The following is a 25,669-nucleotide window of genomic DNA, read 5'->3' on the forward strand; positions in this document are numbered from 1 at the left end:
AAAGCACCCAAATGTTGTATGGAATATTAATTATTTATTCTGCGATATCTCTAGCTTTTAAAGACCCTGAAATTTAACGTTCAAGGAAAAAGACGGACAAAAAACAATATATCTGTTTGGCTGTTGATGCTTATCAGGAACATATAAGCATTTTTTATGCTTGTTAGATATTCAAAACTTTATTAGACATTAATCAATTTGACGGGCAAGAAAATTAGTTGACAGTGCAAAAAAAAGGCAAGACAACTTTTATTTTGAATAGCTAATTTCGAGCAACGTCAGCTTTTTCCTTGACAATGACTTAAGCCCAATCGATTGCTGTGGGAAATGACTGTGACATTCAATACTGAACAGCAGTAAGAAAGTAATTACGACTACAAGTGCACAATTGGCGACCTTTCAAGGTCTACAGCAGCAACAGCAATTGTTAACTGCTTTGATTCCTTGTGAATCTAGGCATGTAAACAAAACATTTGGCAAGCCTCGAAGGTGTAGCAGCTGTGCTCTAACGCGACAAAATGTGAGTCTATTAAAAATTGAAGCAGCTCTGATGCGAGTACTTAAGTTAAATAATATTTAATCGATTTATTGCGTGCTTTGAATATTTCATTCCCCGTAATTAAGTCACCTAAGCCCAATATGAAGTGATGTTCTTTGTTGCCTTTTTGCTGCCCAAGCATTAAAGTCGAAAATAATTTCAACTGCTGCTCGCCACAAATATTGATTAGTGTGGCCAAATTGAGCACAAATATTAAGTGTGTGTATTACGAATTTGCGTTGTATTTATAGCATGTTTGATGAGCCGATAGCACTCGCTATGGCAATCCGAGTTTGCATTCGAGTTCATTCATAAATTCAGTATGACGAGTGCTAAGTACATTTGATAAACATGGCTAAAACGATGACAATTAATGGCCGCAATTAAATTGCAATGTGCACGCCAACTGAATGGCGAGTGCTAAACTCGCCAAACCCCTTCTCCTCCACCTGCACAGCACCCACTCTGTGTTCACCTCTGGCTGTGCCACGGTTGCAGTACTGAAATGTCATAGCTTCCGTTTCCGCAAGCACTTAGCCTGTTATTATTTGTAAATCCCAGTTGAGTGGCATTTTGGTCTAGCTTATGGCTTATGGCTAAGCAATTTCACAGCTGGTAAGTCTTTCCGTTAGCCATGTTAACCAGGTTTTGCCAGTCAGCGTCCGAGCGGCATTTCCCCGCTGGGCATTCATTTAAGTTTTCAAAAGGTATATTACAAAATTCTCCGACCCACATAACAAACACCTATTTGCTTTGGCCATTATTCTGTTGGCCTTGCTTCTAGCACTTGAGCTTTTCATCTGGTATCTACGTATTTTCATAAAATAATTAATTAAGCATGCCGACCACGCACCGCCTTTGTGGCCTAAAGCACAGAGCTAATTATGCATTGAATGGGCTTTTAGTAATGCTCGCTGTTTCTTATTAAATTGGCTTGCAGGTGGTGAACACAAATATACACCCATCACAAAAGTACCGCCATGAATGAGACAGAGTGTGAGGATCTCATTAAATCTGTGAAATGGACGGAACCGGCGAACCTGATCTCTCTGGCCATACTCGAGTTTATCAACGTACTGGTCATTGGCGGCAATTGTCTTGTAATTGCCGCCGTCTTCTGTTCAAACAAATTACGCAGTGTTACCAATTTTTTCATCGTTAACTTGGCCGTTGCCGATTTACTAGTGGGCCTGGCGGTGCTACCATTCTCGGCCACCTGGGAGGTGTTCAAGGTAATTGCAGCGTGCTCTTTAAAATGTTGAAAAATACAAAAAAAAAAACAAACTTCTAATTGCAGGTTTGGATATTTGGCGACGTCTGGTGCCGCATTTGGCTAGCGGTGGATGTCTGGATGTGCACGGCATCGATACTGAATCTATGTGCCATATCTTTGGATCGCTACGTGGCAGTCACGCGACCCGTCACCTATCCAAGCATAATGTCAACGAAGAAGGCCAAGTCCTTAATCGCCGGCATTTGGGTACTCTCATTTGTTATATGCTTTCCGCCTTTAGTTGGCTGGAAAGATCAAAAGGTAAGCAGCCCACAACTGACACACACACACACACACTAACGCACATGAACCCACCCACAATTACAATAAATTAAAGTGCAATGTGCTTCACTGAACTAAATTGAAAGCAGAAAAACTGTTTTCGGCATGCAACCGTCTCGCAGGCAACTACAAAGAAACCGCAGTTAGACGCTTGGGCGACCCTTTGGACAGCCATGGTCTCAATAGGACCTGTCATTGACACCGTTGCAAGTTAAAGTTTCGGCCAAAACCGCTGCCCAGCAGCATGAAAATGTGGCAAACGTTGAAAGGCTGCTAAGCCTGCCATGTGGCTCATTTGTGTCAACATGCCCGTAAAAGCAGTAAAATTTCTTTAGATAAACGTGCATGAATGGTAAATACCCTGTAACTAGAACAAAAATACCCTCTTCGTACTTTATATATTAGCTTTTTTCTATATCGCACAATCGTTATAGGTTCATAAGTCAGCTACAACATTTTACTTATCCCATAAATCCATGGAGGCATTCATGTATATCCTTCCGCCTCTCGCGCACAGCTGCTCAGCTATACAACTCTCTTCACAATTTTCATGGCTGCAGGTAGTCATATCAAGTGTAGCCTTTCTTGTCCTTTTTGCTAGCTTTTTTGGCTCGTTTGTGCCGGCAGAGCGAAGGTTTTTGTGTTGTCGTTTTTGGCACACATGCATAAAGAGTCTTATGTTATGGCAATGATAATGATGTGCCACTCATGCAGGAAAGGCAACACAGACAGAACCAGCCAACAGACAGCATGGCATAATTCATGTGTGTGCGCCCTGTACTCGGGTAATCAGATCAGCAGCGATATGGCAACTAACTGGGCCAACGAATTACGACTTCCTGAAACACTTTATTGTCCACAGCATGTGCGAGTGTGTGTGTGAGTGCTTGTTGTTATTGTCCAATGAGCCTTAGGCCAAGTTGGGTCGAATTTACTGGCCATATTGTTTCAACTTTGTAGGTAATGAAGAGATTCAGCTGACAAGTGGGAACTACCTACAAATATGTTTGTCATTCGGGCAGCACATCTATGGAACATAAATCTCTCATAGCTTGAGGCAATCTTTGTCTGTTTGTACGCTTAATCTTAATGGCAGCTGCCCATCGAAATGCTCCATTCAACTTGCAACAGCTGCCATCGGCCGCATTCACATAAACGTACAGTATCACATGAATGCATTCCTGTTCAGTTCTGTTTGCCATTGCATTACAGTCTCCCGTCAGCCTTGGACTCACTTTTTGAGCATAATTGAAGCTCGATTTACGAGACAGCGGCAGGTGGTATTGATTATTATTATCTCGCTGTTGCGAGCAGCTCAGCCAGCTCTCTTTTCAGTAGGCTCCATTCAATTTCCACTCAGGTGTATATTTACCCCTGCCAATTCTGCAGATGACAGAGCATATCATATATATATATATATATATTTTTATATGTATCCCGCTCAAATGTCGCCCTTGGCATTCGTATGAAGCTTTAAACTGTTTGGGGTTCATTTTATTAATACGCTTTCCACTTAAGGATACCCTGCATTTCTGATATGCCAAAAAGGGGTGTGCTATTCATACATTACAATACAGTTCGGATGTAAATATGTTTAAGCAATAGAGGTCAGCTATGAATAGATATTTGATTAAATTTAAAACTATTCCGAAGCCTTTAAACTTCGCAGCATATTAACGGGGACATACCTGTGAAGCAGGGTATCCCTAAGCCGACTAGACTTTCACATGTTGTATATACATGTAGTACATATGTATATCCGGTTCCTGGCGCCCAAATGTATGCTACACCTTAGCATAATTTTTATGCACAACACGTCCCGGAATATCTTTTGCAAAATAAACCGCTTTAAGTTGCATTTTTATTGGCTTATTGTGAGCAATGTGTGAGTCAGAAATTTTTGTGTGCGAGTCTAGAATTTCAATGGGTTAGCTGGATGACAAAGCTTTTAATATAACCCGTCAAATATCATATATACTAGCACTTCAATGGGTTAGCCGGATGATAAAGCTTTTAATAAAAACCCGTCAAAGATTATCTCTACATATAAATATTCGTGTGCATTTCAGGCCATGGTACAACCGACCTACACACGGGGAAACTATACGCTTTACTATGCCACCACAATGTCAAGTACACAGGATGGGCAACTAGATGTAGGTAGAATTAAGCAAAAGCAGGAGGAGGAGGCTGCTGCCTCGCTGATTATTGAAAATGGCAATGCCAATGGCAATGCTTACAATCCATACGATCCCAACTTTGCGCCAATCGACGGCTCCGCCGAGATACATATTGCAGCCATGACGACGACAACAACATCAACAGCAAGGACAACCACTACAACAGCAAGCACAATTTCGCCTAGCACAGCAATGGATTATGATCTGTTGAATGCTCCAGCGGTTAATGTGCCACAGCCGGCAACAAGTTGCCCCTGGAAGTGTGAGCTAACCAATGATCGAGGTTATGTGCTCTACTCGGCACTGGGCTCCTTCTATATACCCATGTTTGTAATGCTCTTCTTCTACTGGCGCATCTATCGAGCCGCCGTACGCACCACGCGTGCCATTAATCAGGGCTTCAAGACCACAAAGGGTGAGTAATAAAAATATCCTTTATATAGTAGTGTGAACATCAAGATCGGTAGCTAACATTTGGACACATTTTTTTAAATTCTCATTCACAAAATGTATGGCAACTTGTGCGTAGCTAAAAGTTTTGTCCCTTTCATATTTTCTAATAATTCTCACTCAATTCAATTTGATACTCTTAAACAGTAAATTATGTAACCCACGTAGCGGTCGTAGTTCGTACATATAAATACTTACAATTTAATCCTCAATTTTCATATCGACTGTTAATCAATTTTCAAGCTCTAAACGTGTAGAATTGTTGTGTGACGTCTTTGCCCCCCGTTTTTTTGATTTAATAATAGAACATCACAACAAAATGAACAAAAATGAGTCCATGAAATATACACACACACATATACACACATACACATTTTACATATGATACACCAGAGCCATTGTCAATAATAACCAGGCTAAACACATCCATGAATATAAGTTACTAGACCTTTTTCGAATTCCAATTCCGAATCATTGCAGTGCCGTCTACATAAAATTGACAATTATAATTTAGCTGGCATCCTTCTTAATGTACAAAATTGAAAAAATGATTCGGTATCGGTTACCGAAGCAGGACTATTTATATAAGTTATCCTAACATATTGGCAGTCAAGTATATAGAAGTTCATCTCGCTGTATGTGCGTATATGTCCCGTGTCTAACTTCGTTTTTTTTCGGTCCAACAACAATTGCAATTAGTAATTGAATAAATTACCACAGATTGTTCTAAAAAAATGGCGAATAACCAAATTTACATTTATAAATAACCACACACATTTTTTGTCGGCATTTTGTTTTTGTGTTCTGCACTCGGTACATTATGAATAAACAAACAACGCTATTAATAACATAAATAAATAAAAACAAACATCTATAAATAGAGCTCTAAGTGAAAATTCAAGTGTAAATGGAAAAAGCAAGTTAAAATTTGATTAAGTCTACAGTAAAAAAATGATTAAAATAATTTAAATATTCTCAATTTGTATACTAAATCCTTGTAACTAAAATCCTAAAAAAAATATTATAAACTGTCTTATGATAATGTGCATTTTTGTAGCTTATAGTTTAGTACTTATCTTAATTAGTATACCCATTTAAGTAATGCTCTAAAAATACTATATATGCAAAGTTAAATATTACCCCAAAACCGAAAATTGTCAATAATACTACTCAGAACATTTGAAAGCCCCCCTTTATGTAGAGCTTTCCCTTTAAATTAAGTTAAAGCCCCATTTTCCCGTCATACACATAATACTTTTAAATTCAGTTCAATCCTAGAATTAAGACACTTTCACATAAGTGAAGTCTTCTTTTTGTGTGCCAATATTTCGTTTAAGATCCCTGCATTAATTGGCATTGTTTCTCCTTTACGAACATGAGAGAACACATCAAACAAATCGGCTTAGGCCAAAAGCAGCATTAATGAAATGGAATGAAAAAACTTCAGCCATTAGGGAAGCAAGAATACAAAATTCCGCATGATAGAAACGAGTTTGGGCTCTAGCATTTTTGCCTGCTGCTGTGTTAAATTATATATTTTTGGTTTTGCCTTTTCCTGGTACTTTTATTTGAAGTAAGTATTGCTTGAAATTGCTATGAATTACTCGTCCAACTCGTACACTTGTGTATGTGTTTTCTCAAATGTGGCTCATTAGTTGCGCAGTATTTTGCCAATCGTGCAGCGCACTTTCTTCCAGCTGATCAGCTCATTGGGCACAATTCTAGTTGGGTTTTTAATCTCGTCGACTTGGGGTCTACCTGGAAAAGTTTTGCCAAGCCAAGCGCACGCGTTGGCTTTAATCTGAGCCAAACAACAGGGCCAACTGACTAACTGGCTGACTGGCTGACTAACTTACTGGTTGTATAATAAAAATCAATATGCCGCGTTTCATGCGTTCAATGCTCCTGCTAATTGTGCACCCAGGGCAGCTACTCTGGTGCGAATCCCAAAATAAAAGCCCAGTCAAAAGTGCTTACAATTTGCCCGAAGCCTAATGACAGTTTAATGTCCGGAGAGTAACATACAATTTGAATTTTTTTTCTATTATAATAAAAGTTGCTATAATTTCGCTGGGATCAGCTAAGCCCAACAGCTATTAAAATTAATAGATATTACAGGGAAAACAAGAAAAAGTTTTTGTATATTTCGTTTCCAGGATAGAATCCACTTGTTTACCCTGGCGCTATTAAGCAAATACAGATTAAACTCGCAGTACAACTGAAGCACACACTTGATAGAGATATTCAGCACTGGCGTGTGCACAATTAATCAAGAAAGTACGAAGTCGATATACACACACCCTAGACTACAATTGAGGTATAAAAAGTGTTATGCATTGTTATGATACACTGTAACGTCGAGGCTTGCTGTATCAACAATATTTTGCCCTACTTTCATCACCAACGTGGAATTTAAGTGGTTGACGTGATTCGAAATGTCATTAGCATTAAAGGCGTGGCTCTTAAATGTAGCTAATTATGACCTAAATACTATTTTGCTGGCAAACGATGACATCGTGTTGTTTTCTATGTGTCTAGTTTTAGGCTCTGTTGTTGTTGTGCCGGCTTGTTTAGCAGCTGGCGTGTCCTTAGTTGGCGCTGTTTTGAAGACAAAGCCCAGATTTTCAGAAACAGCCGCTTGCAGAACATCATGCGACAGCCTTGGAACACACATAGGCACACACACTCGTACACACTCTTGCACTCATGCAGACACAATGGCGCTGAGGTTGTTATAGTTTTTGTCCTGGCCACTTGCCGTGCGTGTCTTCATTTCTTTCACTTGCCGCGTCGGTCTTAGTTTTAACACACAACACGAAACGCAATAGTCTAAAAACATTTCGTGACACAATGCGGGGGCGTGTTATTGTTGTTTTTGTTGCTGCTGTCGTTGTTGTTGTTTGGGTAGCTCTCCTATATGGCCCACTCGCCCTTTAGTGGCTTTTGAAGGTAATCAAGTTTCAAGTTCAAAAACTAGCTGAGGTTCATGGCGTTGCCTATTAAAATATACGCAGTAGTAGCAGCAGCAATAGGAGAGTGTCAGGCGTGGCATTTGAGCCTGTTATTGTTGTTGCGCCAGTTGCACACAAACTGAGGGCTTTTAAAATTTCAATTTCAATGGGCCCTGGCCCTGGCCCCGTGTCAGCAGCAGGCGTGGCAACTTTCACGCCAGCCTGTCTCAGATTTCACCTCGACTTTCACTGGCATCAGATTCACTTGGCTTAGATTCTCTAGAGTATCGATTCAAAGGTCAATTTGCAAAAAAAAAAATAAAACAAAATGTCACAAAACCCACATCAATCTGACTAATTAAACATTTAAATGTGTTTACAACAATAAATTTAAAGTAGATTGCAAATAACAGCAATTGACGAGTAATTAATTTTATAATTATTTGAAGCAGCAACAAAATCAATTACGCTTCAATGTCCGATGAAATGGTATTTTTATAAACATATGTAAATCAATTGCTTGTGTTTTTTTTTTCTGTCTTTTTGTTTTTGTCATTCCTTTTCTGTGGGTGGATGTTGGCAGCGACACATTTGCATATTGCGTGGCATTTCCATTTCCATTTTCAATAATTTAGGCGGAAAAAAAACATTTTTGTTTGTTTGTTATTTGTTTGGTTGCGGAGCTGCCCACGCTTATACTTAAATATGCACATATATCCCACTCAATGCCTGCGGCCGTACGCAAGCCTTCCGCATCAAGGAATAAATATAAAATAGTTTTCATATTCACATTAATGGAAATATTTACCGTTTCAACGTTTTCCTTTTTCGAATTCTTTCAAATTTATTAAAAGCTTTAAAACGGATTTTCTTCTCTTTTGTTCGGCTCTTTTATGAAAAGCTTCTCCTCTGTATTTACATTTTCATAATGCCGTATGGTTTCTTGTTTGTTTTCAAGCAAATGCAATTTTTTCCATATTTTACTACTCTCAATTATTTATTTCATTTGCTTTTGCCAATATTAATGCGCATGGCAGCTGTTTACCATATTGAGTGTTCGGATTTGTGTAAAAAAATAAAACATATTCAATCCGAATTTTTATATCTTGATTTCTTGTCTGCAGATAAAAAATTGGTGAAATGTTGTTATCAACAATATTGTGATTATTTTCTACTGACTGTATTAAATAATCCAATTATGGTGATAGTAACTCCGACTGACATTCGAATACGAAATTATAGACGCATTTCTATTACATAAATTAATGACATTTTCCGCGTTAATTAATTCAGTTTTGTTACATATTATGTAAATAACCAAATGACAATGAGAAAACCCAAATTTATTAGACCCAGCGCATACCCTTAGGCCACAACACGTGCCGGCAAATACAAATATATAAAAAAAAATTACAGCAAATTGACAAACACATTGATCTTTAATATATATTTTCCAAAACCCAATCAAATCAAATTAGATAAGTTTGTACATATGTTGTCTTTTCTACTTCCTATTGATTCGAACACAATTTATTGCAGCATACTTTTTTGATCTCTTCAAAAATATAGAAAAACTTAAATTTTTCTAGCATGCTCCAAAAAGTAGACTCTACATATCTATAAAATGATATGAAAATTGGTATTCAGAAATGACAAATCTTTATACATTCATATACTATATTATAATATATTGTAATAGTGTATATAATTTTATAATTAAAGATAAATTCAAAAATTTTGCTACAATTATCTATATGTTAACGTACGTAGTTAGATACCCGTTTTATGCTAATGTGTGCTAGCCTTAATTACTACAATTTTGTTTGTCTCTAACCAATGAAAACACAAATAATCAAAAATCAATACAATCAATCCATACTGAAGCAAACAAAAATCACGCACACACCAGCTCATGTATGATACAAGCTAAATGTTTTCATGTCTTCACGACGACACCGAACACAAACAACCAAAACAACCTCATGTGATTGCATTCCATGTGAAATTTTTATTGAGTTCCATTTCGACTTCCTGCCAAATTCCCACACCAACTTATTGCAGGCAGCCCGCGCGAATCGGGGGGCAACAATCGCGTGGACGATTCCCAGCTAATCTTGCGCATCCATCGCGGCCGACCTTGCGGCACACCACAGCGTACGCCACTCTCCGTGCACTCCATGTCCTCGACGCTGAGTGTGAACAGTAATGGAGCACCTGGAACTAACCCGGGCACCGCGAGTGAGGATCAGCAGTCGGTGCCGGCTTCCCAGCTGGGCACGCCCAAGCGAGCCACTTCGATGCGCGTGAATCGTCAGCGGCACGAGAAGGTGGCCATCAAGGTGTCTTTTCCCTCCTCGGAGAACGTGTTGGACTCACCACGTTTGGGTACTACGCAGCAGCAGCAGCCACCCGCGCCCCACTATGCAGTGATCAGCAGCAGCACCAAAGGCGGCGCCAGCAATCTTTCCAACGGACGACGCGCCTCATTTAAGAGCAGCCTCTTCGATATTGGCGAAACGACGTTCAATTTGGACACAGCCAGTAGAGCAGCAGCTGATCTGGAGAGTGGCATTTCGTCCGGCTCGACGTCGGCCAAGAAACGCTCCGGCAAACGCAGTGTCAAGTTTCAAGTGAAGCGCTTTCGCATGGAGACAAAGGCAGCCAAGACATTGGCCATTATTGTTGGCGGCTTCATAGTTTGCTGGTTGCCCTTCTTTACGATGTATCTGATACGCGCCTTCTGCGAGGACTGCATACAGCCGACGGTATTCTCGGTATTGTTCTGGCTGGGCTACTGCAACTCGGCCATCAATCCGGTGATCTATGCGCTCTTCTCGCACGAGTTTCGCATTGCCTTCAAGCGCATTGTCTGCCGCTGCGTCTGCACTCGCAGCGGCTTCCGAGCCTCTGAGAATTTCCAGATGATTGCCGCACGGGCGCTAATGGCACCCGCCACATTCCACAAAACCATTTCGGGCTGCTCCGATGATGGCGACGGTGTCGACTTTAGCTGACTAATCGGCAACTACGAGACGAGTCCGCTGCAGCGCACTGCCTCGCTGCCGCAGGAAGCCAGCTCTAGGGATGGCGATGTGGATACCACGGGCAGCACCAGGCGTATACGGCGCGGTGGCTTCTGCAAGGGTCGTGTGCTCTAAGCAGGCCAAAGCAGCAGCAGCACCAACAACAACAACTACTTACAAATACTTGACATAAGGCAATGCATTTCGCTTTTGTACTTTTGTAAACGCCGCCAGCCCAATTGACATTGACAGTATTCGCATTGAACAACGTTGTAACTTTATGGCAATAATTTTCACGTATTTAACTAGGCATAAGGCATACATATACTTACTTACACCTATACCTTTATTTTAAGCCTAATTAATGTGACATAACGATAACCAACACACTTTCAGTTAAGTACTTAGAGTTAACTATATTAAGCAGGCCCCATTTGTTCAATTTTGCCGTTGGCAAAGTGAATCCGTTCAGTTACATGAGTTACATACTAGTATTTATGTGCATATATGTGTGTATGTGTTTATCAGCCAATAATTTGGTTAGGTGAACAGCATTTTCAATAAAAATGAAAGCAAACAAAGAGCAAAAAACGAGCGCCGACAAAATAAAAGGTAATTTATAATAAGAGCAATTGGAAGACACAGCAGTTCCGCAGGCACACAAAAACAAACACACAAAGGTAATAACAAACCCAACACTGCTGAACATAAACACAAACACCACAAACACCTTCTGTTCAAGCCAAAATAATTGGAGTTAATTCATGCGGCATAAGAAAAGTATTTACAATATATGAGAGCTAGTACAGCCGAATTGATTCTGCGTAGTTTAACTTAATGATTTGATCAAGCAAATAGACAAAATTAATTTCACTTGAAAGTATTGAGTGCATTCGGTTTTTTTGAATTTGAACCGGCAACCTCTCGTATGTTAGTCTGATTATTTACAGCATAAGGAATGCGACTTCAACCGAATTGATTCTGAGTAGTTTAACTTAATGATATGGTCAAGCAAATAGACAAAATTAATTTTACTTGAAAGCATTCAGTGCATTCGGTGTTTTTGGATTTGAACCTGCAACTTCTCGCCTGTTAGTCCGATGCTCAGATTTTAAGACCTTAAGGATTTATACCTAAAAGGAGTTCAGTTGCATTTATTGTATTACATATTATGAAGATTGCTTAAAGCTGAACTGTGCTTAAAGCTCTTATCAGAGATACAACTAATAAGTCTGAATGTACTGAATGTACTCTTCTTCTACAATGACACAACACCAACTTTTCACTTTTGAGGTAGCTTATCGGGAATTTTCATTAGTGTCCGTGTTTCTGTACATTTCCAGACCTCACCTCAGCTACAGTAATGTGGACTATGCAATTAATTGTATCGCATTGCGATTGTATTGAAGTATTTCAACATCAAACAGTCGAGGTGCTTGTATCCAATATCCATTAAAGTGTCGGGATAGGTCAAGCCCAGTGCAAACGTGCAACAATAGGACAGAGCAGCCAGCGGCTTGTGGCATATCAGGCAGCCATAAATAATTGAACAGCGTAACAATCAGCATGACATGGCATTATTGTGCTGATTATTCATTACATTCACGCGGCATGTAATGAAAATTTATACAGCTGTTAAACGTGCGTATGAGTAATAAATGCAAAACGGGCAGCAGCAAGGCCCACGCAACATCAATGTTAGAGTGTGTACGCGTGTGTGTGTGTGTGAAATTATGCAAATGTATGTGTGTTAATGAAATAAAGTTCGCTTTGAAGACAGCTTAAGACGTAGAGCAGGACAGTTTTGCTGCCAAGGAAGGCGGCGAGACAGGGGTTCAGCATTGAGTGCTTGGCGCGTTTATGCTAAGACATTTGCATAATTACGCGTTTAATTTACTAAAGTGCAGCCTGGCAGAGCGCCAAGACATGACACGGTTACGCCAAGCAGTTTAGGCAATGGCAATGGCAACGTATTGAAATGGGTGCATGGTGTGCAGGGGGTGTAACAGCGGGAACGATATTCAATAAGACAGGAAACATTATGTGTATTGTGTGCAGCAGCAAACTAATGTTAATTCAATTTCTCCCATTTGGCAGGCTCCAAGGGCATTGGCTCACGTTTTGAGGAGCAGCGTCTGACGCTGCGCATACATCGCGGGCGTGGCTCTAACCAGCAGGACTCGATGCACAGCAATGGCAGCACACAGAGCACCACAACCACACTCGGGACCCCGTCGCCGGAGCGCCTGAGCAAATATGCGACGCGAAGACTACATCATCATCATGACAAGATCAAGATATCTGTGTCGTATCCATCTAGCGAGAATATCAACGAGCTGACGCAGCCGGAGACGACCCATGAATCGCGGCGCACCTCCAGCAATGCCCTCTTCTCCGTACACTACAATGGCGCCCATGGACGCGAGTCCACCGAATCTCAACTGTATAGGCAGCAGCATCATGGCGGCAGCACGTGCTATTTACAGGTCAGCAAGGCGCTGCCGGAGCTGGCGCGACGCCAGAGCAACAGCAGCGAGGCTGGCGGCATTGGGGTTCATCCGCGAACCGCCAACAAAAAGATGGGCAGACGGAATATCAAGGCGCAGGTGAAGCGCTTTCGCATGGAGACGAAGGCGGCAAAGACCTTGGCCATTATTGTGGGCATGTTCATCTTCTGCTGGTTTCCGTTCTTCACGATTTATATAATCAGACCCTTCTGTCAGGACTGCGTTGATCCGCTACTCTTTTCGGTGCTTTTCTGGCTGGGCTACTGTAACTCGGCGGTGAATCCTATGATATATGCGCTCTTCTCTAAGGACTTTCGCTTTGCATTCAAGCGCATCATATGCCGATGCTTCTGCTCCCGCCAGAGTGTTTCCTTGAAGAGCTCTCGCCGTGGCTCCGATATGTCTGCTGTACGCATTCAGGGGCGCACGCCCAGCATTACGCCCAGTGCCGCGGCACACAGCTTTGGCGATGAGAGCGAGCTACATCATTCGCACTCGGAACTGGGCAACGAGTCCAGATGACGTTCATTTGGGCCCAGCTCAAGCTCGCAGAGCAGCTTGGGCGGGTTGCGTAAGACGAGCCTGAAGGTGCCCGTCTACGAGATTTGCCATCCGCTAGTCATGGAAACGCCCTCCTACTCCTACGTCGAGGCTCCCGGCGAGGTCCCAACCTCAGCCAGCAATGGCGGGGCCAAGCGCACGCAATTGTAGCCGCGGGAGCTGCTGGCGCTGCGCAGCCTGGCGACCAACGAGAAGAATCCCCATTCAATGCCAGGGCAGCGACCGCGGCGCACGGTGCGCATCGAATACAGCGATGCGAGGGTCTAAAGAGACACCCTAGAGAAGTAGGCACTAAGCCAAGTTAAGAACAATGCTGAACAAATGTAAGCTTCTAGTTAAAAGCTCACAGATAAAATACGATGAAAAGTGTTTGGTTAAACCAAAATAAATTTAGCTTCTTCCGTTTGAACAAGTAAATTAACTATAAATTATAAATGTACATAGAATAGTTTCAACTACTAAGTACTCTTTGGCTTAAGCATATTCCACATAAATCGATTTTAAGTAGTTAGTCCAAAGACAGAGCAGTAAAGTATCTCATACTAGATAAAATTTGTGTCTATTTGTTATAAATAATGTCTACATACATATATACTACATATATCAGAAGGCCAAATTGCGATAGCTGCCGTGTAGAAAGATTATCGCCGAGAATTAAATTGAGAGTTGTACCTTTAAAATTCCATATAATCTCCAAAAGTTACATAATTACAAAAAAAAAAAACCAAAACCAAATAGTTGCACAATGCGTATTAAATATAGTAAATCCATAAATGTTTATTGAAATGTTAATGTTGTGTGCTGTTCAGATTTTAACATACTTTCCAAGATATATGTGTATAAACGCGACATATATGAATATACCATATGAAATAAATACATATGATTCTCAAATATAATATTCCATACGATTCCAGTTAAATGTTCAGTGTGCTATAAATAAATGCTAACTTAATTTATTGAAAAACCAACACCCGAGAGTTATTTTTTTGCCGAGTGTCGGGTTACCTTTCAATTAGGCGTAATTCTTGTGAGCTCGAAGCGGCTTTACAAAGAGCATAATCAAAGAATGTTCTAGTCAAGATTGACCGACTAGCCAATTACCTTTAAAAAAGTTTCTTGAATGCGTGTCCTGTTATTAAATTATCACTAATTTATTTGATCCTGGTGCTGGTGTGTAAAAACTCAAGGAGAGTTAAAAAAATGACACTGTTTACACAGATACAAGTGTGTTCGATTGGTTAATATTCAATTTTTAGTATGCATGTTGCAAAACAATTTCATAGTTCAGCATTCCCTTCATGCCCATAATTAAGTCCACAGGGTACAGAAATGCCAAGGCTGAAGCATCAAAGGAGAAATTAAAAACTGCATCTCGTTGGGACATTTGCTGCAACATAATGAAAGCCAGGTTAGAGCAGCACACAAAGCAGGCCAGTCAAGCCTGCGGGGAACACACCTTTAATCTGGCAGCCTCCTTCAACGTTTTTTTTTTTCCAAACTGAGGCAATAAATACTTTTAGGGCAATGAGATTGTATTCTCGTATCGAAGCGTGCAACTAATTTATGCGGCGAGGGGTTATTTGCCGGAGCGCCACTAACTAACTTTTGGGCGCCCATTCCGTTTGAGGAATCCAATTTATTTGGCTTCATTCCGCTTTCACTTCTCGCTACAAAGTGTTTCATTTGATGGAACTCAATTGATAAAACGCATTAACTCGGCGCTAAAGTTCCAGAGCTCCCCCATTTAAGTACCTTCCATAAAAACGTGCACACTGGCCAAGTGATTCGTGGAGCTACGGCAGCTACGGCAGCTACGGCAGATAACATCGATTGTTCATTTAAGTTCGACTCTCATATTATCCAGGCAGACAGCGGAAACCCATTGTTTATCATCGACACGGAACCCCCCAGGCCCAGCCACCCTGTCCACCCGCAACTGTTGAGTGCTGCTTAGTTTAGCAAGCTATACAAACTTCTACGTAATTCGGAGCAATCAGACACTTATTTAGATTAAGTGCGTCTTAAATTTGCCGATTTAATTAATTAAATTGAGTTCTATTTAATGAGCAGTTGAGTCAGTAGTTTCAACTATGTGTGCCTAAAGTGTATACTTGCATACCCTTTAGCCATCAATCTACTATATTCATAGAACTAAGCTGAAAAACTTCAAACTAACAGCTAGGTTTTTTAGATTTGAAGACTTAATATTTGCCTGCCTTACCTACGGCAGGCTGCATTTAAGCCGCTTTACCTATGCCTGTTTATTGTTTGGCTGTTGCCTCTTAAAGCCCTTAAGAGTGATATGAACATGAGAAAAAATTCGAAAAACAAACAAACATGAATGAGCTACGAATGCACTCAGCCAGCCGCCTGGCCGACTGGCCTAACTGGCCACGGCTTTTTTTTTTTTTTTTTTTTTAACGCGAATCCCGATGCAACGTACTGCATCCCACCTCCCGCCCAACCGACCGAGGGGCGCAGTCGTGTAACGTACGACACGAAATGCAAAGTAAATATGAAAAAAAAATATTAAAGAAAAAGTCGATACAAACTACGAGTATGTGTACAAATACAATTACAAATAAAGATAGGACTATCTACTTGCTAAATAGTTTAGAATAGAAGACTTTATACGAGGAAGAGAAGCTTCCGAGCAGAATACTCTGTAATGCTTGTTATAGTCATCACAGAGAACCCTGAACGGTTCATGCAAGGCATAATTAGTTGAGCAAAATTGAAGCGATAAAGGTACAAAATTACGTGTTAGTCTAGTAGGGATAGAGAAATTTAATTGGCTAGTCAACACAGAAGAGTCGATTTCACCAGTAATTAATTTATGAATAAATATTACACCCAGCATGGTTCTACGATTAATTAAAGAAGGAAGGTTAATCAACAAGAAGTCTACTGGAGTATGACGGTAACCGCACACGAGGATCCCAATTTAAACCACTAAGGGCAAACAACAAGAATTGTTTCTGAACGGATTCAATTCTGTCCTGATGGGTAGCATATTGTGGTGACCAGATACATGAGGCATACTCAAGAATAGGTCGTACCAAAGATATATAAAGTGTTTTTGTCGTGTACGGATCGTCAAACTCCTTCGACCATCGCTTGATGAAACCCATAACTATTCTGGCCTTATTGACCACGGTATTAACATGAGAGTCGAATTTAAGTTTATGATCAAGGATGACACCTAGATCATTAACTTCATTAGAAGTACTATTAACACGCTCAAGCGGTATGCTGTCAAGGTTGTAAGAAACCAATTGAGGAGGGCTTCTATAGAAGGTCATTACCTTACATTTAGAGCAGTTTAAGCTTAACAGGTTGGCTAGACACCAAGCCTGAAACGCATCAATGTCCGCTTGTAAGAGATAACATGATGCCATATCCTTATATGCAAGGCATAATTTTACATCATCAGCATACATTAATACTCGAGAGTGAGACAGTATCGAGGGAAGGTCATTGATGAAAAGAGTAAAGAGTAGCGGGCCAAGATGACTACCTTGAGGAACACCGGAAGTCACCAGAATACGTTTAGAGAATGAATTTCTGAAAAGAACCTTTTGGGTTCTGTCACGCAAATACTCTGAAATCCAGTTCAAAAGATTGACTGGGAAGCCGAGAAGGCTTAATTTATGAAGCAGCAAGGAATGGTTGACAGAGTCGAAAGCCTTACTGAAATCAGTATAGATGACGTCAGTCTGCTTTCTTTTCTTAAACCCATCAATTACAAACGAAGTAAACTCAAGAAGGTTAGTGGTTGTAGATCTGCGCTTCACGAACCCATGCTGGGAAGGTGAAATAATAGAACTACATAAATGCTGCAGTTGAGATGTTATAATTCTCTCAAAAGCTTTAGGTATAGCGGATAATTTAGAAATACCTCTATAGTTTTCGACATCCGGACTTACTCCCTTTCTTATGGAGAGGGATAATATATGATTCCTTCCAGATGGTCGGAAAAGATGAAGTGTTTACGGACAATTCAAAAAGTTTTAAAACAGGTTTACATAATGCTGCAGCGCAGTATCTAAGCACGCAAGCAGGAACACCATCAGGGCCCGGTGAGTAAACCGGCTTGATAGTGTTAAGGTCGCTAAGAAGCGAACTTTCGGTAATAATGGGATTAAAGATGCAGTTTGACCTCTGTAACTGATAAGGATAAGGCTGATTTTTATTATACCTAGAGGAGGAGTAGGTAGTTTGAAAAAAGTTTGCGAACAGATCGGCTATGCCTGGATCAGTGTTCGCGCTCTCATCTGCAAACTTAACCGAAGAAGGCAAAGTAGATGTCTTTCGTTTAGAATTGACAAAGTTAAAAAATTGCTTAGGATTATGTGAAAATTGAAGGCGACAACGCCGAAGGTAATTCTTATAGCAAATGGAATTTTGGGTGGAAAAATTTGATCGGGCGCAACTGCATAGCGGGAGAAATCAGAGTGATTTCCCGATTTCTTAAACTTTTTATAACACCTCGACTTCACGTTTTTTAACCTCATCAGTTCCTTTGAGAACCAGGGAGGCCTATCAGGCCTCGCTGGGTAATCAAGAGGAACGCAGACATCAAAAATCGAGTACAAGGTGTCATAAAAAAGTTTCAAGGCAACATCAATGTCTGCACAATTGTACAGTTGGGACCAGTCGACTTGCAGAATAAGATCATTAAGCTTATGAAAATCAGCCTTTCTGAAACAACGCATACGTTCAGCTAATTCCGATTCCTTGATAGGGACTCGGGCTGATAAATCAATGACCATTTCCAGAGTTGGATGAAAAAGGTCTTCAGGAAGTGTAAGCGGATTGATCCTGTGCACAACACTGTTGAACGAATCCAACACGAAAATTAGATCAAGAGATCTGTTTCTTGAATTGCGCACACAATTAACCTGCCGTAAGGACATTTCATGTAGACCATCAATAAATTCTTCGTTTGACGATGACGGCAACAGAAAGTTTGAGTCTGATGGCGATGACCACTCGACAACGGGAAGATTAAAGTCACCAAGAACTACTAAAAGGTCTCTATCAGAAAGTAGGGAGGAGATAGATTTAATAGCATTAAGATGGGTTTGATAGGTAGACAAATTAGATAGAGGAGGTAAATATGAACATATAATAAAGATAGAAAGAGTACCAAATACAACTCGTACAGCCACCAACTCAATCTCTGAGATGGGAAGATCAATGCGTTCCGACGAAAGAGCAGACTCGACAGCTATGAGTACTCCTCCTCCGATACGGGAAGCTCGATCGCATCTGTAAGGGGTGTATTTGGAGGTAAAAATTGAAGAGTCTGAGATGTCCGGCTTCAGCCAGGTCTCAGTAAAAGCGATAATTTGAAAATTAAAAGCAAGAGAGTCTAAATACAGTTTAGCGAGTTTAGATTTAAGACCTCTAACATTCTGGTAGGCAAGCTCGAAAGATGGAATTAGTGTTTTTTGACGCAGCAACTAAAGTTGATGCGCCATTAGAAATAGGTGGTAATGAAATCGGAGTCCGATTTTTCTTTTTGGCCTTATATTCTTTTACTATTAAGTGCTCCGGCCAGAATTCTTTACAACAAATATCAGTAAATATTTCTGGCGGAACACTTATTTTAAAGGACGCAATATCCCTTTCATAAGCGAACTTAAATTTCTCCACCAGTATACCTGGGGCTTGAATTTTTGCCTGTATAAAGGCTTTTACATCATCTGATGAAAAGTGAGGGGCAAGCCTAGAAACAAAAATAAGTCTCTTCGGTGGAACACCGACTAGAGGTTTAGGTGCCACAGGTAGGACAGTGGGAACACTATTAACTATGGTACCTAAAACAGCCGGTAGTCCGGACGACGAGCCTTCTAGCGGCCGTTGTAAATTTAATTGTTGCTGTCGCCCTTTCGGAACACCCACGACAGCGGACGACACGGATAATTCGACTGGTTTTTCTCGTGCCGATGTCACCACTTTTCGGGACAGAATCAGTGTCCACAGCAGACCTCACAGCTACCGGAGTAACAAACGAGATGAGCTGCTGTGTAATCGGTGTAGTAGGCTGCTGCATAGCAGTCGGAGGCTGAAGGGTATTAGGCAACGGTAGATCACAAGGAGTGGGCTTTTTAGGCCCCGGAGACTCATCTAACAGTTTAAGGCTATTAAATTGGGTGTCCAGGGCTGTGAGCTGATCGTTAAGTTTACGAAAACCAACAATCAGACCCCTAAAGCCACTCCTGGTCTGACGCATAAACGCCCGCATTTCACCATCAATCTCCCTACACGAGTCGCAACTATAGTGCAAACCATTTCGTTTGACAACAGCATCCCCCACAAGACCAGTGTAACCCGCACATTTAGAATGCACGACATTATCACACAGCCAACAAGGTATGCTGGATTGACTTGCCGTAATTGGCATTTGGCAAGTTTTTATAAAACAGACAATTTTATGGTCCATTATTATGGGTCTCTACTGTATAATAACACAGCCAAATGTAAAAAGAGAGTTATTTAGATTAGATTAATAGCGTATGGAGCACCAACAAGTGGCAAAAAGATCGAAAAAAGATAGAAAAAGATCAAAGCGCAAGTTGAAAAAAAAAGGTGAGAGAGCGCGAGAGTGCGAGAGTAGTCTATTTATAGATTGCTTGCTTGCCCACGAAATCTTGCACACCAGAGAGGCGATGTGCAGTTAAACATAAACAACAAACAACAACAAGAAGCTTACCCACAGAGCTAAATAGCGCAAGCGCACAAACAAAAATGCACAAGAACACAAGTTTAAAAGAAACAATATTTAAATAACAAAAATGCACAGACCACAAGCATGCACTCGCGATAAATAAAAAATAAACCGAGAAGGCGAACAGAATAGTAGAAATATATAAAATAAAAATAATTAAAACGCCGGTGTTTTATTAAATCGAAAACAAAACGGAGAGCACAAAAAAAACACGTCTGTTCGCTTCAAGTGGAGAACGCTTTTCTTTTTTTAGTCGTGACATCGCACGGAAGTTGTTTGCTTTGATAGGTGCACAGAGGTGGGCAAACAAGCGGCAGAACAAGACAGGCAAACGGTGCAGAGGTCACTCAAATAGTCCTTGCTATCGCACAATCGATAAAGCAAACAAATCTGCATACAAACCGGAAAAATGAAAGGTTATAGCAGCAGAGAGAGAGAGGGAGAGGGAGAGGGAGAGGGAGAAAGAAGGAGAGTGGGAGTGTGTGTTTATGTGATGGGGCAAAAATAACAACTCTGCCATTTCTACCACCACAATATGAACTTTTAAAGTTGACATTTACAATGTAAATATTGTCGTTTCGACTGGGCGAACTACCACTAACAGCAACTGGATGACACATGTCGCATAGTCCATGGATTGCTCTAATTGATTTTCATGCCAAGTCCAGATTGCATTTTTTCCCCCTTTTTTTTTGTTTTTTTTTTAATGGCAGCAACCACTCTTAGGCAGAAACCTAAGTCAAAATCTTAGCTTTGAACAGGGGTTTTCATTTGGTTTTCCTCGGCTTATTCAAGAAGTCAGTACAGTACGACCTCGCTCAACGCAACCCTCGTTACACGCAACTCCTCGATAATTGCAACACCCGATTTCTTAACATTGTAGAAACAGCTGTTCAGAAAAGTATAAATTGTAAAAAAAGTACAGACCACAATTTCTTAATTTTTCAAAAAGTAAATAAAGTCAAATGAAATCCTTGCCTTTAACGCAGAACTATTCGATTTACTTTAATTTTAATGGTTAGCAAAGGCATATCTTTTTGGAAATAGGTCTCGTGGCCAACAGAAAATTTTCCCTCCGTTTTTGCAACCACCTCAGTTTTCGCAATTGGCCAAATTTAAATAGGTTGCGATGAGCGAGGTTGTACTGTATGTACATTTCGCCAGTTTGTACAGTGCACAACAATACACAATAATAACAACAATAATATCCTAAACGAACGTCAGCGCAGACAGAAGGAAGCTGCAGCTCAGAAAAAACTGTAGACAACTCGAAAGAACAGCAAAAACTGTGAAGTGCTCGCATACTTTTTGAAGTAAACGTGTTAAACAAAAGTTTCAATGCAGCCGCAAAGTGAATCGAAGTGTTCGGGGGAGCAATTGATGGGCGAATTGTGTCGTTTCTCAAGAAATAATTGTCTCAAAAACTTATTGAACGGTACGCTACGGTTTTAGAGCATTTGCTTTTAACTTTGTTTGTCTGGCTTATGCAAAAGTTTAGCATTGGACTTCGGCAAAGTTTTACTCGAAATCGCACGGCATTTATTTAACAGTGCTGCCTATTTACTGTCTAAAAATACACAAACAAGTAAAGTTTATGCACAAAATAGGCCTTGCTTGGTCTTAGTTTTTTGCTTCATATTGGAGGCATCAATTTTCCATTACCCGCCCGTGGAAATATTATATCTACCCGTGCTAACTTAATCTCTAATGCGGTATCTCACATTAAATATGAGTTTGATCTCCATCACATTAAGAACCAAAAGTTGAACTCATGGTTTTCTGTTCATTTTGGTCTCGTGTTAAAAAATTGAACTTTAGAAAAAACTCTCGCTTATACAACTGTTGAGCCGCTTTCTCCATCTAAGAGGGATAAATTTAGCGAAAAGTGTGAAACAGGTTTCACAGTTGCGGCTGTAATTTCCAAATTCGCGGAAATACGTTTTAATAAGTTTTTATCTGCCAGGACTAACAGTATGTATGGATTAATTCAATATATTGGATTTAATGCTGTTTTTAATATCAAAGTGCAGCAGCTATTATGAAAGGCCAACACGAATTACCTGTTAGGTTCGATCCAATATCTATCATAATCTGATATATATACCATATTTTTAAGCTTCAGCACACTTACACACTGCAATTAATACGAAGCTTTATTATATTATTCGGCTTAAGCATATGTGGTCGCTGCTTAATAGCTATTTAAATGGACCCACACTTGGACACAGTTGCTGCTGCGGTTAGCCGCAATGATGGCCGCAAAGAGGGCAACATGAGTTGCCATGTGTGGCACTTGCCTCCCCCCCTTTGCCATCATGACTCCATGACCCCCTGCCTGACAAACACGCAAGCTGCTGACAATTTGCACAACGCGTTAATTTCCTTAATTTCAGTCTAATTGTTATGGTCGCCCGCGGTGCCATCAACAGAGCCAGCAACAAAGCAGCAGAGCAGCAGCACACTCAGCCCAGTTAGTGGCAATTGGTTTTTGTTAAAATAAAAACGGGGGTAAAAAGAAAGCATTGCTAAGGCTCTCAAGGGAATTGTAAGTGGGCCGACAAAACGTGGTTGGGACTGGCATGATTTTTGTTTAGCTATTTGACGGAAAAGGCCTGTATACCCACATCGGGCACATTTTCCGATAACATTTCAGTTCAGTAACCCAGTTTTAAGGACCCCTCTGCCCATCCCATTTTACTTTAATTTGTATGCCTTGATGGCTACGAGTATTTTCGGTTGCGACCAATCCGCAAAAATGGCAAGCAATTGACTTTTATGGCAAAACAAAACACAGCACAGTCAAGCGGATATACTTAAATCACACTCACCTCCACTCTACGCCATAGTCCACTCCACTTTAACCGCACTCCACTTTCAAGTTTCCATCACAGTCGCAGTCCATTTGACTTTTTTGGATTTTTCGCGCCACTTGCAGCTATACGGTCAAATGTTTTTGGTCACATTTTGTCAGACGTTTTTGTTGCTGTTTGTGGCTGCTGTCAACTGAATTATCATTTCTGGCAGACATTCAACTCAATTTGATAGCCGATTTGCTTGAATTCAATTTGGGTCAGTCAGGGGGAATCGGCGAATGCAGTTGAAGCCAAGCCGAGCCCTGCCCTTGTCCAGTTGCCAATATTAGCGGGTTCTTATCGTTGTTGACACTCGATTTCACGCACTTATAATTCCATTCTGCCATAAAATGAGACGCAGTTCCAAGCGCACTTGGAAACTTCCTTAAATTACCTAAATTAGCTTAGAGCAAAAGTTCGTTTCAACACAAAAAATATAATACCATAATACCATATAGCTAAACAGCCTGAAATCTTGTTTAAACAAAGCAAAAAAAAGTTGGTTTCTCTTTTATTAACTTCATTGCCCCCAGCGTTTTATAACAAGCGGAAGCGGAAGTGAAAGTCATTGCCATGGCCAGACGTTTGCTGTCTCTCGTTTTGTTTGTTAATGTGTGTGTGCTTGAGAGTGTGTTTGTAAATAGCTGTATGCAGTGTCAGAGTCTTAGCTTCACACTGCCGATGGGCACGTGCTTTTGCAATAACAATTTCTTTGTACAACCAAAAAGGCTACAAAGCGTTTTTAAAGCAAGCCAGTTAAAGCCTGCATCTAACTCTTACTAAACTTCATAGGAACAGAAAAAGGCATGGCTAAACATCGGTTGACCTGTTAAGAATTGTAAATTCCATTAATTAAAATATGGCGTAACCAATACTAGTTTCAAGGATGAGATAAATCAGACTAACGAGTCATTAGAATAGACCATTTTTTTCGGAATTTGCAGCCATAGTTCAAAATAATGGAAATAAGAGACAGCAAACATATTTTTAGTATTTTGTACTTTAATTATTCATAAAGCAAAAATAGAATATTTTATAGAAAATTCAACAATTGTTGCTTCCCCTCGTGCTATGTTGAAATTAATACGTCACGAGCTCATCTCCACAAGCTGAGCACAAGGTAAGAGCAGTCCGCAAAATATTTGCTGCGTGCCATAAACATTTTAAATAGAACAAAAAATATACGCCTGAAGCAGAATTGAAAGTGAGCCCGGCAAAGGCAGCAGCAACAACTTTCTCAATTATGTGCGCGTTAAGCTGTAGAATAACTTTACAATAATGTAGAATTACTCTTCGATTTTGTAATTGGCAAATGAGAAATATTAATTGGTATGACACGGTAATGACGGCAAATATTTAAAAATTGAATTATTAAACAAAATGGCATACATGAAAATGGCTTTAGACACCCTGAGCTTAAAGATTAAAGCACGCATATAAATTTGAAGAGCATTAGTCACTGATACTGGGTCATCAACACCTTTGGAGGCGGGTCGCAGCTAACCGCATGCCAAACAAACAGACTGAAACCACCTGAGGCGCACAAAAGGCGCAGGCACAAGGCGGCCCCGGGGGCTTGGCCATTCAAACTCATTTGGCGGCCATTAATTGCAAGTTTATTGCCAGAAAATGGCGGACACCAGCAACGGTTCTCCGAACCCTCGGACGGAAGGGCCTCCGTATACAAAAATTCTCACAACTGCTTGCTCTGGCCGCCGCGATGCGCAAATTTATGACGCGCCCATTAATAAGATGGAGGCTGACGGGCGGTAATGTGCGGGTTTCTTTAAGAATAGGTGCGACTGCCTGGCTGTGAGTAACTTTTATGCTGTTATGACAGCAACGCCCGGAATGCCCATGCCGTAATTCACACTGCACTAGCGCAGGGGTGTGCTTTACGGTATTGACTGCATTTGGAGTGAGAATGTTAGAGAAATATTTTGTTTTTAAATGTATTTAAAAGTCCTATTTGGTAAAAATACAAGCGTTGCCGTCGCTCCGTAAACCTCTTAATCGCATTTTCCATCCAAGAGCGGTGGATTTTGAGGACGATCCAATAATTTACAGAAAAGTATCATGCAACAGTTTTTCACTAAATTTTTACACTTGCGGGTGGAATTTCCACGTATTCATTTAGTTCACCGTTCACCCGAAAGGGGGGGGGGGGGGTCGGGGATTTTACGAAAAGTGTGCAACACATCTCAAATGAATTCTCGCATATAATAATAAAGAAAACCATTTATAGAACGTTTTTCCGCAAATTTACCACTGTTGCGAAGGGAATTCGCAAAATCGCTTAAGCACGTATTCATTAGT

General features: G+C 40.6%; 1 protein-coding gene across 2 annotated transcripts in view; it reads left to right on the forward strand.

Annotated features, from left to right (window-relative positions):
* Nucleotides 1-14,736, forward strand: part of Oamb (Octopamine receptor in mushroom bodies) — a 28,762-nt gene extending 14,026 nt beyond the window's left edge. Inside the window, exons 4-7 of one of the 2 annotated variants that reach the window (XM_064693732.1) lie at nucleotides 1,479-1,770; nucleotides 1,836-2,072; nucleotides 4,163-4,688; nucleotides 12,795-14,736. In XM_064693732.1, the coding sequence (XP_064549802.1) occupies nucleotides 1,519-1,770; nucleotides 1,836-2,072; nucleotides 4,163-4,688; nucleotides 12,795-13,726 (1,947 nt within the window). In that variant the 5' untranslated portion in view covers nucleotides 1,479-1,518 and the 3' untranslated portion in view covers nucleotides 13,727-14,736. Of the gene's footprint in view, nucleotides 1-1,478; nucleotides 1,771-1,835; nucleotides 2,073-4,162; nucleotides 4,689-9,735; nucleotides 11,289-12,794 lie in introns of those variants that run through there. The other variant, XM_064693731.1, reaches the window with a different exon arrangement.
* Nucleotides 14,737-25,669: the final 10,933 nt, after the last annotated feature.

Source organism: Drosophila montana, unplaced genomic scaffold (genome assembly GCF_035044405.1).
Source record: "Drosophila montana isolate Dmon_TW-CO22-7 unplaced genomic scaffold, ASM3504440v1 contig_3733_1, whole genome shotgun sequence".
In the NCBI taxonomy this organism is placed as follows: Eukaryota; Metazoa; Arthropoda; class Insecta; order Diptera; family Drosophilidae; genus Drosophila; species Drosophila montana.